The sequence below is a fragment of the Bombus pyrosoma genome, linkage group LG10 (genome assembly GCF_014825855.1).
Source record: "Bombus pyrosoma isolate SC7728 linkage group LG10, ASM1482585v1, whole genome shotgun sequence".
NCBI lineage: Eukaryota > Metazoa > Arthropoda > Insecta > Hymenoptera > Apidae > Bombus > Bombus pyrosoma.
Genome location: NC_057779.1, coordinates 4,323,811 through 4,337,700, shown reverse-complemented (window position 1 = coordinate 4,337,700; position 13,890 = coordinate 4,323,811). Strand labels below are relative to the sequence as shown.

The 13,890-nt window shown below is 40.0% G+C and overlaps 2 protein-coding genes and 1 long non-coding RNA gene across 4 annotated transcripts; 2 read left to right on the top strand and 1 right to left on the bottom strand.

Annotated features, from left to right (window-relative positions):
- Positions 1–589: 589 nt before the first annotated feature.
- Positions 590–2,595, bottom strand: LOC122571447. The gene is made up of 4 exons (XR_006318053.1): positions 2,455–2,595; positions 1,827–2,210; positions 872–1,081; positions 590–728 (listed from the first exon to the last, which is right to left on the bottom strand). It is a non-coding gene; the product is annotated as an uncharacterized LOC122571447 (long non-coding RNA).
- LOC122571435 (fasciculation and elongation protein zeta-2) lies at positions 639–13,737 on the top strand. 2 transcript variants are annotated; one of them, XM_043735173.1, is made up of 9 exons: positions 639–771; positions 5,608–5,860; positions 11,632–11,754; positions 11,932–12,088; positions 12,156–12,264; positions 12,347–12,609; positions 12,688–12,763; positions 12,828–12,893; positions 12,973–13,737. In XM_043735173.1, the coding sequence occupies exons 1-9, from the start codon at positions 699–701 to the stop codon at positions 12,987–12,989; spliced, it is 1,137 nt and encodes a 378-aa protein (XP_043591108.1). In that variant the 5' UTR covers positions 639–698; the 3' UTR covers positions 12,990–13,737. The 2 variants fall into 2 exon arrangements, with proteins under 2 accessions (XP_043591108.1, XP_043591107.1); XM_043735172.1 differs by lacking the exon at positions 639–771 and adding an exon at positions 3,684–3,995.
- LOC122571446 lies at positions 2,492–3,731 on the top strand. The gene is made up of 2 exons (XM_043735186.1): positions 2,492–2,672; positions 3,550–3,731. Exons 1-2 carry the CDS (start codon positions 2,492–2,494, stop codon positions 3,729–3,731), a joined length of 363 nt encoding a protein of 120 aa, XP_043591121.1.
- Positions 13,738–13,890: the final 153 nt, after the last annotated feature.

Sequence of the window (13,890 nt, the reverse complement as noted above, 5' to 3'; positions counted from 1 at the left end):
CAAATACACCAAACGTGGCATTAGGATATTTTGTACATGAGGCACGTGCACTGTTCCGAAAGCGGAGCTTGTAATCGAATTACAGCTGACACTGCCGGGACGAAACAATTCTTGTATACAGATCCGGTTGCCCGCGTCTACGATGCTTTGTTCATATTCGTCAATGTTTACATACTTTATTCATATTCTCTTGACTGTTTAACCTTCGTTGATAAAATTATTTACATAGATACATATAAATTAATTGTTCACTACAAACTCGTAAACGGCAGTAAGTTGATAATGTAATCTGGTGAAAAAAATTTCTTTAAAAAATCGAGTAGTATCGACAATTTTGCGTTGATTCAAAAGAAATATTCAGTAAAAGATTTGATAAAATCTTCTTAGCCAAGGTAAAATACTAGCGGCTATTTCTGTTCGTAAAACGAGATGCACCACGGATTCGTCCGAGAATAGAAGCCAAAGGCTTCGAGGAAAACACTGCCAATGTCGGTGATATATTTATTCGGCAACTCGGTGAACTTTCGCATCTTCGTTTCACGGAAAATGTATACCTTCGGTCAGTGAAACATTCGTCTTTGAACTCCGCTACCGTTTCTTTATCCGATAAATCCGGTGATCGGATTATTCTAACACGTGAGAAAATCGATTTATCGTTACGTGCAACAAACTTGTTGGATGAACCAGTTGACCCGGCCATGTATTCGATAACGTCCAATTTCTATTGCCTATTTATCCGAAGGAAATATGAGGGAATATATGAAACAAAAGGTATCTTTGTATCAAAATGTATTATTTTACACGAAATCTCTCCCTTTTTAATCTTTCCTCTTTCTCGACAAAATACGAACATAACGATACATTTACATACCTGAAGAAGTATCGCCTTCTAGGCGATTTTTCGTTGTTTCCAAACACACGCGTCCCCTTCAGTCTATCGCCAACTACGCACTGCCAACGTGAGAGCAATAGGGAGGGTCATTACCATGCAGCACGTAATGTCCCTTCGACAACAACCCATGGAAAGGGTAGCCCCAGGTCTATTTTTCCATTGAATTTCATTAGGTTGCAAGATCTGGAACTATCAGTAATTGGACCCTCAATTCGATGGGTCGACCGATCATAGAAATGCTCCCCAGCATTCATTTAGCCATAACTAAGTTAAGCAACTTAACCGTCCGTTGCTTTACTATACACACCGCGATGTTCGAGGTTTAGGTCAGTCTCTGTTTATGAGATAAAACGACGGAAATTTTAATTAATCCGTGATGCGTTATCGCGAGATAGCCTGGTACGGTTTAATATTTCAATTCAGTGTGTCAAATTCGTTATGATATCGACTCTGTTATTTAACGCTATTAGCCCAGATTACATTGAGCGAGTAGATTTAACAATATTCTACAAAATACGAGATGCAGGATAATTATGTTTATAAATAGGAAATCGTATTAGATATCAATGATTCATTCGACATCTATGATTACCGCGACGCTTGTAATTACTATTTACACAGCGTAATTACAAAGTATTCTACTTCGGTAGACCCTGTGATCTATATCGGTGAAATCAATTAAAGTCATCGATAGATTGACTTCAATCGTATCTATTTTACGTCGATAGGCGAATTAGCACTCAAGCATAAACAAATGTCAACTAATTGCAGTAGCGAAATGATTGATTACATTTTAGTGTAATCGAATTTTTTCAGTGTCTACGCGGCGATAATGATATGCGTATAACGTACGTCTGCATGTAGATATTGCGCAGCAATACAATGAATTGGTATCGAAAGAAATATTTTTCTATCTATTTTTATTAACACTTACTGCCCATAAATAAAGAGAATAACAGGTTCTTCATTCACTCTGCAGTTTCTCTTAATTCGCGTTTCGTGCTCCAGTTTCTCTTTATCTCAACACATTGTTGCATTCCGCGCGTAAGTCGCATTGATTTATTTCAACTACAGCATAGCAACGTTATTTTGCGACTGACAATCCGCCAACACAACAGTAAGCAGCATTATTTCTTGCCATAAGCCGTGCCTCATGAATCTTTTATGCCAACATCCTTTTCTTAATTGCAGAAAAACGTTGTTTTATTACCAACACTGTTAAAATGATCGTACCATCGATTATTCAGATAAATTTTAATCGGCATGCAAGAAACAAAACTTAAAATTACACGCTTCAAACTTCCTCTCGGTAGTTTTCCTGTAATGCAAATTTCTCTTTTTATCTATGGCACTTGTTACACCGATGATTTTCTAATAATGCAACTATAGCGATCTCCTTGATATCAAACCTAGATCGTGTATCAAAGAAATCTTACTTGTTGTCACTATTAATCACCACCTCCCGCTAACAATTCCGATATTATCAAGGTTAACTACAATCCCCCATTATAGTGGTGTTTTTTATTACACTCTTTACGCGACTCGCAATATATGTGAATTACCTTGTGCGCTGGCCCAATATCCAAGTTTCGCATCGAAATGTTGCAGGTGTTAGTAAATCGCTTATATAATATGGCATTACTAAGCAGCCACCCATGGGACCAAGTACTATCGGAGTTTGTCCTTTTCCAAATTACTTTATCGCGCTCGAGGATGCTTGTTTTGGCCTTTGCTGGGGCGATCGAAAGAGCAGAAAATATCAAAAACAGACCTTCGACCGGTAAAATCCACCTAAGAGTAATTGCTTTGTGCATTAGTAAGGCCACGCTACGTTATCGCGAACATCATGATGAATTATTTTTTGCTCGAAAATGAACGAGGTGTGGTTACGAAGAGAACTAGAAATTCATCGTGGTTCTTTTCCAATGAATTCGATGTGTAACGACGATATAAGTAATTATATATTTACGGTTCTGCAAAACGAAAAATCTTCACTCGGAATTGCACATTTAGATACTTTAATATGATATTTGTGCCCTTTGTCCTACATACGAAATATTCTATTTCATGGAACGATCCGGATTAACAATTTTAATATATTTAAGTACCGAAGCTTGTCGTGCGATTCTTATTACATTTAAATTAAGTCCTTGACTAAATACAGGATACAGTTGACGTCATACGGAACTTCACATCATTCTGTAATACCGACCTCGAAAAATTCAGAGTGTTTCCTACGCCCCCTGTAATTCGTTACGGCACTGATAAGTACAGGAACTTATCTAGGAAGATGATTATTTCTATCTATGTTTCATCTCTATTTGTAGTTACATTTTGCCTATTTGATGTTAGAAACTATTTGTACTCTTAAAGTGCATTCATACAATCTCATAGAAAACAATTACAATCTACATTTTCGAATCGCATGTGATATTATCGATTAGGTATAAAATACAGATAACTACTATACTTGTACGTAATCGGTAACGTTGGGAGTAACATGAAAATGTTAAGAGAAATCCTATATGGTTTTATTGTCTGCTGTATAATTTATACATCTCCCATATGATTTTATTTCGACAATTTGAATATATGTATACCTCAAATTCAATTATTAAAGGTTTTCGTCTAACAAAATATATTTACTAATTTCACAGGGTACTTGGTTTCTTGGATACGTTACTGTCGATGCTTTGTGTCACCGGCGTGCTCAGCCAGCGGTTGTCATGGCGACTGGCAATCATCTTCCCCCACTATTTTCGAGCAAGCTCCCTCTGCGTCAGTCGTTCGCGAAGCCTTGCAGGCGGCGGATAGTGCGCAATTCGTCAATTGGTTGTAGTGTCTATTGGTCTTTTTCTTTTCTACCCCTCTGTAAGAAAAAATCATAAAAAACAACGAGGAAAACGGTGCGCCTCGGAGGCGCTGCCGCAAGTGTACGGTGCCGAATTTCATCACGGTGATTGACTTCGCTGCCGGTTCTTCTCCACACGGTCAATAATGAGGGACATGGCGGGCAAGATCGCCGAGTTGAAGTTCGAGGCACCCCTCGCACGTTTCGAGGAGGAAGACACGGCCAGCTTGAAAAATATGAATCTACTGACAGGTGCGAGGGAACACGCGTGCCGACTTTCCTTTTGCTCTTTCCTGCCCGATTTGTGACGCATCTTACCGTGTCGGACTCTTGTTAACCTCGTTGTGGATCAAAGTTTATCGCGATGTTTTCCAATCGGAATTGTCTCTGTTACGAATGCGTTTCGTCGATTGGCAAAATTCTGATCTTAACGGTCGTTCGCGAAACTGAGAGTCAGTATATATAGAGCTCCGATAATCCTTACTCCTTCTCTATTTTTATGACAATCGATTTCGATTACTCGGAAAGTGGGTGACGATTGTTCGCTTATGAATAGACTGCGGATATTATTTATACATCTACGGGAAATTTAAATGTATATAGAAGAGTATGAGAACACGTTCAAAGAGTGAAACGAATCCTTGCAGTCAGTTTCCATTTCTTTGGTTGAGTCTACTAAATTATAAATTTGCGTAAACAACATCCGTAGTCTAGTTACGAAACAAGAATGATTTACGAGTGGGGAAACGTGTGGTTTTCTTGGTATCCTGGGATGTTCTCCTTTACTTTGACTAAAAAAGGCGTTCCAGTACGACGCCAGTGCGGCACTATAAGCGGAAATTTCGAAACCAAAAGAGTTTCTCGGTAGCGGGAACAGGTTTCGTGTGTCTTTCTGCATTAAGCGTGTAAAACGTGCGTGCACGCGTGGTCACGCTCATTTTGCGGACGTGCAAATTAAACGACGAGGGTGGCTTAGTATAGGCAGCGGTGAAGAAGCGACCTTCGGGCGACAAACGCGTAACAAAAGGCTACGTCATGCGTACAATTGGTGTCTAATATCCTTCATATACGCTTTAACTCTCGTATCACTTTTCACGGCATCGTAGAACACACATCGTTGGAAATCTGGCCTGGAAACGCCGCCGGGGCTCCTGCCTAGAGAAACGCAAATATATGTTTTACGGTGCTCATAGAAAAATCACGGATATTTAATCCTAAAAACATTCGATCCGCTATGCGTCACTGACGTCTACGCGAAAGTATGATCCATCGCGTTTATGTAACTGATAATACACCCGTAGCAAATGTAAATTAACACTCCCACCGGCTATCAGTGGGTGTCTTTACACCCAGAAGAATCAATTTCTTTTTCATTCGTTTTCTTAATATTTTACGAGTCTAAGAATCCTAGTATCTAATTGTATATCTCAATGATATTTTTAAAATTTCAGTTTCAAATTAGCAAATAAGACATATTGATTTATGTAATTACCTATATGTATACAGCGTTTGTAGCAATACAGAAAATCCAATTATACAGTAGCATGTAAATGTCAGAAAGCTTTTAGAAGTTCTTCGTGTAATTATTTTAGTGACAGGGAAATGTTAATAGCCTCTCCCTAGCGAGTCCTTTGTGACACGGCCCTCTACGTATTATGTATAGGAACAATAAGCCATTCCGGAGTATATGATTTATTGCGTCTCACGCTATCGAAACTTATCGATGTTTATTTTACTCTGAATTGAATTAAGAACGATGACTGATAAACCGACGTGTCACTGTGTACTAAAAGTAGGACAAAGATAGAGGAAGATAATAGATGTATAAATACTGATGATGGTCTCTCTTGTTTGTCATATTTAGAGCAATTGCTGGACACGAGTTTAAACACCAGCTACGGAGAGAATTGTAACGCGAACGAGCCAGCGACTACGCACGAAAATGGTACCGATATACTGCAAGAGGGGACATTCAGCCCCTTCAGCGGCAGTCTCGAGGATCTCGTTAACACCTTCGACGAGAAGATAACATCCTGCTTTCGCGATTACGGCACGAACGTCGAGTCCCTGGCACCCGTGCAAGTACGCACGCAGGAAGAAATTATGAACGAGTGCCAGTAAGTTTTTGGAGCGTCAATCGTTCTTTTTTTTTTTTTTCATTTTTATTCTTTTTTCTTTTTCTCTCGAATATCCTATCACCGTGACGTACGCAAATATAAATTTATAAACTATACAGTTTATTGTAATAATCTTGTTTGTCGAATGTAGGTATTACGTAGAAGTTGGTCAGAGTATTTAAATGGCAACCAGTTTACGAACGGTAGCTCCAAAAGGAAAAAGCTTCCTTGATAAGTCAATTAGTACGAGACATGAGATAATCTACTGGTGAATGGAAGATACAGCAGTTCACTTCGTTTCCTTGCTTTCCTTTTATGCATTATCATCGAACGACCTCTTTTTCACGGATCGTCGACAGCAAAAAAGAAATTATAAAGCGCGCAAGTGAAAATTACGTTAGTACGTGCGCGATTGAGAAGTTTCTATTACCCTTGGGTCACGCGATATCTCCGGTACAGTTATACCGGTTTATACGGCCATGTTCGATGATTAAAAAAGTAAAGCTGCTGACGCTGCGTGGCGGCTCCCCTGGTAAATGAATACCCCGAAGATCGTCGGAGTTATCGCATTCAAATTGTCGCGTTTACCTTGAGATATCTATTACGCCTTGCAGCTCTGCGATCCTCGTTATAAAGTAATGATAGTTGCGCCGCACTTCTTGTCGAACGGAAGTAATCGTTTACGGTCATCACCGTTACGATATTATATCCCGTGTGAATAATAATTACCGGTCCCGTGGTTCGGTATTTCAATGACATCATTCAAGATGCCTACCTATCCCGTTTAATGCAACTTTTTGCAACAGTTTATAGATCGTATAAACGAGGTGCAAATGTTATACCATTACGGTTCTATTGGTTGTTCCGTTCAGTAATATCTCATATTCCGTTTAAGTAATCTCGTGTTAACGCTTTCTTCGACTCTCGTTAAGACGCGTAAACAGTTTCACTCGTTGACTCTGGCTAAACCGATATCGCTTGAACGTTACTCCTATGGTTTCATTAGGAAGCGTTACAGCTACTTGCACTAAACCGCCAGATTGATACGGTTCAACGGGTATTATACTCTTGTTTTTGCCGACGGTATATGAATCGACCCCATTGATTTTTTTTTTTTCTAAGCAAAAAGCGAATGGGTTATGATTCGTACACGAGCTTGATTTACGCACGCCCACTATGAGTTAAAATTGGAACAAAAAGTGGAGCAAAGTAATTGTATATATGTTCCTGATGGTAATTCGAGGCGTTTGAATTCGTATAAACGAGACGCCAGGTTTCCGTTACATGTCTGATCATTAAGATCACGGTATCGATTTTACAAGAAAAGTGTGCCGCCATGAGTACTCTCTACGTGACGTTTGCGGCGCGCGTTCTGCAGCTTTCTCTCCGCGGAGTGGACAGACCGCGTAACAAGAAAGTAACTTACCTTCTAATTAGACTATCGTCGCGCGCTGTGCACCGGCACATCGATGCTTGATCGGCCGGTTCCTTCTCGATTTCTAAATTCCACGTAACAAAAGGCGTGCTCTCGTTATTTCTTCTATAACGTTTTCTCGGTTTCATCCTCGCGAATCTCTTTTTCTCGACCATAGTACGTTACGTAACGACGCGCTTCCTCTTTCGGTATATTCCGATAGGAGTTGCTGATTAGACAAACACGTGGTTACTCCGATAAACCAACGTTTGGAAGATGAGCCACATAGATATATGACTTTTACTTTTAATATACCCGTTTTTGCTTATTAAGCACGAATTTAATAACTTATTTAACTGCTTGCACGGTATTTCTATTCGCGAATACTTGATATATTTCATTATGCGCGGTACTGACGCAATTGAGGACGAAAATAACTCGTCCTTTGTGTATTAATTAAAGCAACAGACGTAGAAGAAGAGTTCCAGGAAAAGTCGAGCATCGTGAAAGCTAATTAAAAATAGTTGAAATTCCTGACCGAAGAGACGCTGGTAAAAGGTTTCAGAGATTCCGGGAGAATATTCTGCATGAAAAATCGACGCTGTTATCCTCGGTGCAGGTGTCCGACCGAATATATCCAACCACGTAACCACTCGGTGCAGGTGAAGCTCAACGAAGCGCAAAATTGTATCTTCTTCGCTGTAGAGTGTAGAGTAACACGGCGAGGCTCTTAAACTCGTTTCAACTCCGGTTGTGCATAAATTTCTTTGAAGTCGTGCCTTTCTCCAAATTCGTCTAGACGTCCTGCTGCCTTTCATCGGCCCGATGCGGTCGGAGAAGAAAAGAAAATAAACTTATAAAAAAGGCATCGGTGTAGGGCGCGTAGTCTTTAGGGGCCGGAGCTGTTATATCAAAGGAAAACCACTTTGAGATTGTAACGGAAAGAATTAACTCTCACCCACTAGGGGAGGTCCAAGTGACCCACGCATAGTTCTCCTCGCCTTGTATACTCGTATACCTGCGTATTACGTACCTGTCGCTTAGGCAGGCGCCTACCTAAAATTTTCTTCTTTTATTCCATTGCTGTAGAACTCTAGGGGCGGAGTTGTAGGGGAAATATATTCGATTCTTCCACGTTGCTTACGTCTACTTTGCTCTAACCATTTCTCATAGTACGTTTACTACAAAGAAGATCCTCTGTACTAAGTTTTTTATGGCACCATAGTGGGATCTTTCGACGTCGTAAACCGCTATACGTATATATAATGAAGTTATCCAAATCGGGAAGCTTAATTGAAGCTTTAATTAAGGATCATCCGAGTAGATCTTCTTCGAGAAGCATCAAATCGACTGTACCCTGGTGTTTCACGTTGATGGAAACTAAGATCCATCTGAAATCAATTTCCCGAATTTCAGCAAGCGCAAACGCGAGCACGGTTTTAGTTCGAGCATCGACGTATCGAAAGTTGAAGCGTCAGCGAGAAGTCGAGAGGTCAGTGGCCGAGGTTTGCAGAGATCGGACACGTGCACTCGCACGTGTCTCATTCGGCATCGGCGCCGCTTTCATATGCATGCACCAAGCCGGAAAGAATAAACGCATCCGTGCGTGCGTATCCGGTCTATTGTTCGTAATCCAATTTGCCACGAGACAAAGTTCCTCGCTCAGGAATGAGCGTTGTTCGACGGATGAAACGCGTCTCTCCTCTTTAGAGAGCCAAGGTCGTGGCTCCAATGGGTGCGCTCGCCTTTGAACGCGAAACGCGGTAGCCTTCTCTTTTCACCTCCGAAAGACTTTCTCGCCCCACGGCACGTAACTTCCTTTCCTTTTTTTCATGGCCCCCTTTTCAGGCCACGGGTCGTACGTTCTCTTTGGCTGCACTTTGCGCGTAGTCCTCCTCTTATCCTTTTCCAAACAGTTCGCCATCAAAATCCATGGAATCGCCGATTAGATGTTCGTGGACTAAAAGAAATCTTCAGACAAGTACGCATTGCAATTTTTCTGGAACGTACGGTTCAATGGAGTATTTGTATGTTTCGTAGAAAGCTGTTTACTGTCGATTGAATAATGGTCATGAGTATAAAAATGGTCGAATAGAACTCGTGACGAGGAAAGCGAGAGACATAAAGTAATGCGAAAATTCGGGTGCCGGAACGGGTCAGTAACGCGATCACGGTAGCGAGAAATCGTGCATCGATCGAATCGCGAAGGGGTGCCCCATGAAAATTTGATCTCTGTGTTTTGTTCGGTCGTTCGTATCGAGCCACCCCTCCGGGTGGACAAACGTCAATAAAGCAGCGCTTGCGCTGTATCGGCTAACCGCGGTGCGATGTTTCTACGAGCGCCGTTTTCTTTCGTGTCCCCTTTCTTTGCTTCTCAATTTATTTATTTATGCCGATGAAAAGTGCACGAGAAGAGGCACGCCGATAATATCGTAGAAATATGTAGCGAAAGTGCTCCGGCTCTTTTGCATTGTAATACGTTTTCTATTGTCTGAAAAAAAAATAAAAGAAAGAAGATACTGGCACAGGATTGCGAGGGATAACGAAACGTTCGTTGTAGATTTTATTCGCGTTTTATCCGCATCCTTTGCTGTTTTATCTGGTTCACCGTGAACTAAGCAAAATAGATTGAATCGCAGCAATTTGTTAGGATAACGAATCGTCGAAAAGCTACTGTTTTTGCTCGTAAGCTGTTTGTGTTACGCAACGGATAGCGTACGAAGACTGTACAAGCCCCGTCATGGATCATTGAACCGAAGAATGAATTAATAAGCAAGGGGGATACACTCGCCTTCCCGAGAATTCAATTTCACTGCGTTTTTCTCGTTCCAGTTAATGGGGAAAAATGTACAGGCCGTTTCAAAAGGGACGTCCTTCCAAGGGGATGAACGTTACTTTCTTCCATGTATTTTCATTCAATTTTAATACATCTTTTAGTATGGATGTTTATCCTTGAATTATTACACGCGTCGATTCCAATGAGATATAGAAATCTTAACGAATACGAAAGAACCGTTGCTGCTTCGATAACTCTTTCGTCGGCAGATCTGGTCGGGTTGTTTAGGCGTTTGTCCCGAATGATGAGACTAACATGCGCGCAGGATGAAGTCACTGCTTTAATGCACTTAACATTAATGAGAAACTCGAGTGGGTCGAATTGACCTCCATTTGTTAATCCAACACCATCGACCGGGCCGCCGTATGTTGCCTCTATTCTCCTTTTATTTCTGAGAACCGCTCGAGCGTTACCGTACGGCAACTGGCTAAATGAGGAGAATAATAAGACCGAGACAAACGAAGTTAATTTGATCGATACGAATAATTACAAGAAAAAATTTGAAGGTTGCCAGCGAACCGTGAAACTCCTGCTGCACTGCTAATTGAGTCTAATCGATTCGTTCGAGTTTAGTTTGGTTTACCAGATTATCTGGTAATCGTAGTGGGAACAAACTTAATTAAACCAACGGATAGAAAATAAATAAGAATAAAAAGACAGAGGAACGAGGACAGAATCGTCTTGTAGATCTTATATCGTATTATCTAATCGAGATTGTTTACAAATCGGAAGTATGAGAAAGGCTGGTTGATAGGATCTCATTCACGGGTACCGATCCTATGCGAAAATTCATTTCCCTAGAATGGATGCATTGTTGTCGAAATAAGTTAGACTTTGTTTGCAAGGCATCGAACGACTTATCTGTACGTGGTGTGTACGTGTGTACACGACCCGGGAACCGCCTACGAGGAACTAGTGATTCACACGGTATCCCAGAAAACAGAGACTTCGTTTGAACGTCTGCCTCCGTCCTCGAATCTTATCGTGTCTTTCAACAAGCATTTAAAGCGATAACGTGTCTCCGAGGATGGTGCACAGGATGTGTAGGCCTCAACGAAATTTAGATTACGTTGTTCACACGATTGTTCTCCGTTCGACAGAGTTCGCTGAGACAATTCGTTCGCGATACGTTGCCGTTACTTGGCTAGTTTAAAGATAGAACAGTTCGTAGCTAGAAATGTGGCATTTTCTTAAACATCCTCGCCACGAATTTTAATGTACACCGTCTTTTAACAAGCGTGCCTTTCTGAAGTCACGTAAGATTATACTTCGCTGTTGATCCCGAGTAATCGTTAAGACGCGGGATGTAAAAATAGCAGTCGCTTGCTCGATTGATGGTTTTGAAACAACGGCAGGCGACAATTCAGCGGGAGGATATGAGTCAACTGGTGTCGTGCCTGTGTAATTGAAATTAATAATACGCCTAATGAAATTTAATGTGCCTGGAAGAAAAAAAATTTGCCCGTTATCTCATCCTCTAACGAGAGATTCTCAACTTGATGCCTTTACTCTTTCTTGTAGAATGTGGTGGACGATTACCGGTACGTTCGGTAACATATTACCAATCGATTGGAGCAAGTCGTACGCTAGGAAAATGCACATGCCCGCGCTTAATTTGAACGAGGCTCCGGTTTCACATGAAAGGTAAGCTCTAGTTCCTACAGCGGCGTTTTAAGCAGCTTCTGTACTTTGTTTGCCGCTTTTCTTTCCGCAAGAATACATAGTTGATAACGATAAAAGGGACATTTCTTAAAGTGTTTCAAAATATACAAAGCGCGATCGACGTTTGCAAATTAGACGCTTTCATTTTGTTTGCTATAGACCTGAACTAGAGGATTTAAGTAGCGAAGATGAGGCTGTCGCAACTGATTTGGACATGCATGCTTTGATCTTGTCCAGTAGCACCGATACTCACAGCCCAGAGGAACCGCTTAAGACTGCGGAAGAAGTACTCCGTGAAATAGACGATATAATGCAGGTAAATATACAATTTCTTCGAGAGATAAATTCACAGGGAAAGAGGGAAAAACATCTGTGTTGCGTAGGAAAGTCCGTCGATGGAAAGATCTCCGGATTCCGATGGGTCTTTATTGGATAGCGACGAGGCACTGGAGAGGAGCAGAGAAGTTCTGGGCTCTCCGCTGCACGAGAAAAGTATATTTTCATAAGCAGATACGAACCAATAAACAGCATCAGAATGGGCTTCATAATCTTGAATCATGATCGTTTGTTCTAGAGCTAAAACAACTTACCTCCAGCCAACTGACTGAGTTACTCGGGGAGATGGAATCCTTGGTGGGAGCTCTGAGCGAAACTCTCATCGCGGAGCTTGCATTGCGCGACGAGCTGGAATATGAGAAAGAATTAAAGAATCAATTTATCTCGTTGTTGTTAGCAGTACAAAATCGACGAAGGCAGCATCATGTCACGAGAAAGAGAAATCAAATGCAAAATGGTACTAGTCCTTTACCACAACATAGATCGCTTCAAGAATCTAAGGTAATTCGCGATTGTTTCAGAACGTCGAATTCGTAGGTATAAATTTGAAATATTTCACTTGAATAACGTTGCTTACAGTATTTAACTACCGTAATTCCGTATCATATGGACAGTGGCCCACCAGACAATCAGGCATTACAAGTTCTCATTAAAAGTGAGTATCACTGAATAATTATGCGAATATATTAAACGTTTGACTCTGGTATTTTATTTTGCAGTATTAAAAGCAATTAGCGAAGACAGTCCAACTGTACCTACTTTATTAACAGATTATATACTCAAAGGTAAGTAAAGAAATCTTGAGTTTTTTTCAAATAAATGTGTAAGTTGAATGTCTAAAAAAAAAATAATTCTTATTTTCAGTATTGTGTCCTACTTAGTGAGCGTACCATAAATTCCTCACGGAAATCGATAAAAATCAGAAAGAAAGATATTAATTATTAACGAATACAATTTGCTCTCTTCTTGCCAATACGCTTTCAGCCGTTGTTGTGCCGCATATTCTTGCGTTAAGGCAGGTGATTTTGCTTCTAAATTGTGTCTGAAACTACACACTGTATCGACTTTAGATTTATAGATAGAATCCGTGACACTCACATCTAGTCTTACTTTATATATTATCACGTGTATATTATTTTACATAAGATATATTTCTAATAATCTATGTATGCGCTCTATAAAATACCTCTTAATCGTGTACGACTTATAAAATCTTCATTTTTGTATACGTCATCATGAATTTCGTGACAATTCAGTTTTTTGTAATTTTTTGTACATAAAGATCTTATCGAAATGTGTGAACAAATTTTACTATATTACCGAAAATATTTATATTTATGTAGAGAAATATACCGATTAACTTGTAGATTACAACATATAAACTTATAAATTTAGTATATATTGTTGTAATGCTCATGTACCTAGAATTATCTAGTAACGTATCGCGCAAAAATAAAAACATCTTGTTGCTGGAACAACCTTATGAATCTACACTTGAAATCTGTTTAATAATTACATGCAAGATGCCATTGAACACTTTGTGTATGGCAACACAGTTGTTTTACACATATTGCAGATATTGTGTTTGTTGAAATAAAGAAATAAATTGAACAATCTTACTATTGGAAAGTGTTATTTTTATTCGTAAGAAGGCAAGTTTTGTATAATTCATATTCCTTTTTATTAGTTAATTAGTTTCGATCTTTTTTATCAATTTTCATTTGGGTTTTAATGAATTAAAAGTTGTAAAGTATTGTAACCATAATTCGATCACGTGACGAA

Coding starts and splice junctions, on each gene's coding strand:
- LOC122571446 (XM_043735186.1), top strand. CDS start 2,492: ATGTTGCAGGTGTTAGTAAATCGCTTATATAATATGGCATTACTAAGC. Junction 2,673..3,549: donor CAAAAACAGACCTTCGACCG/GTAAAATCCACC, acceptor CTAATTTCACAG/GGTACTTGGTTTCTTGGATA.
- LOC122571435 (XM_043735172.1), top strand. CDS start 3,890: ATGAGGGACATGGCGGGCAAGATCGCCGAGTTGAAGTTCGAGGCACCC. Junction 3,996..5,607: donor AAATATGAATCTACTGACAG/GTGCGAGGGAAC, acceptor TGTCATATTTAG/AGCAATTGCTGGACACGAGT. Junction 12,265..12,346: donor CTCTCCGCTGCACGAGAAAA/GTATATTTTCAT, acceptor CGTTTGTTCTAG/AGCTAAAACAACTTACCTCC.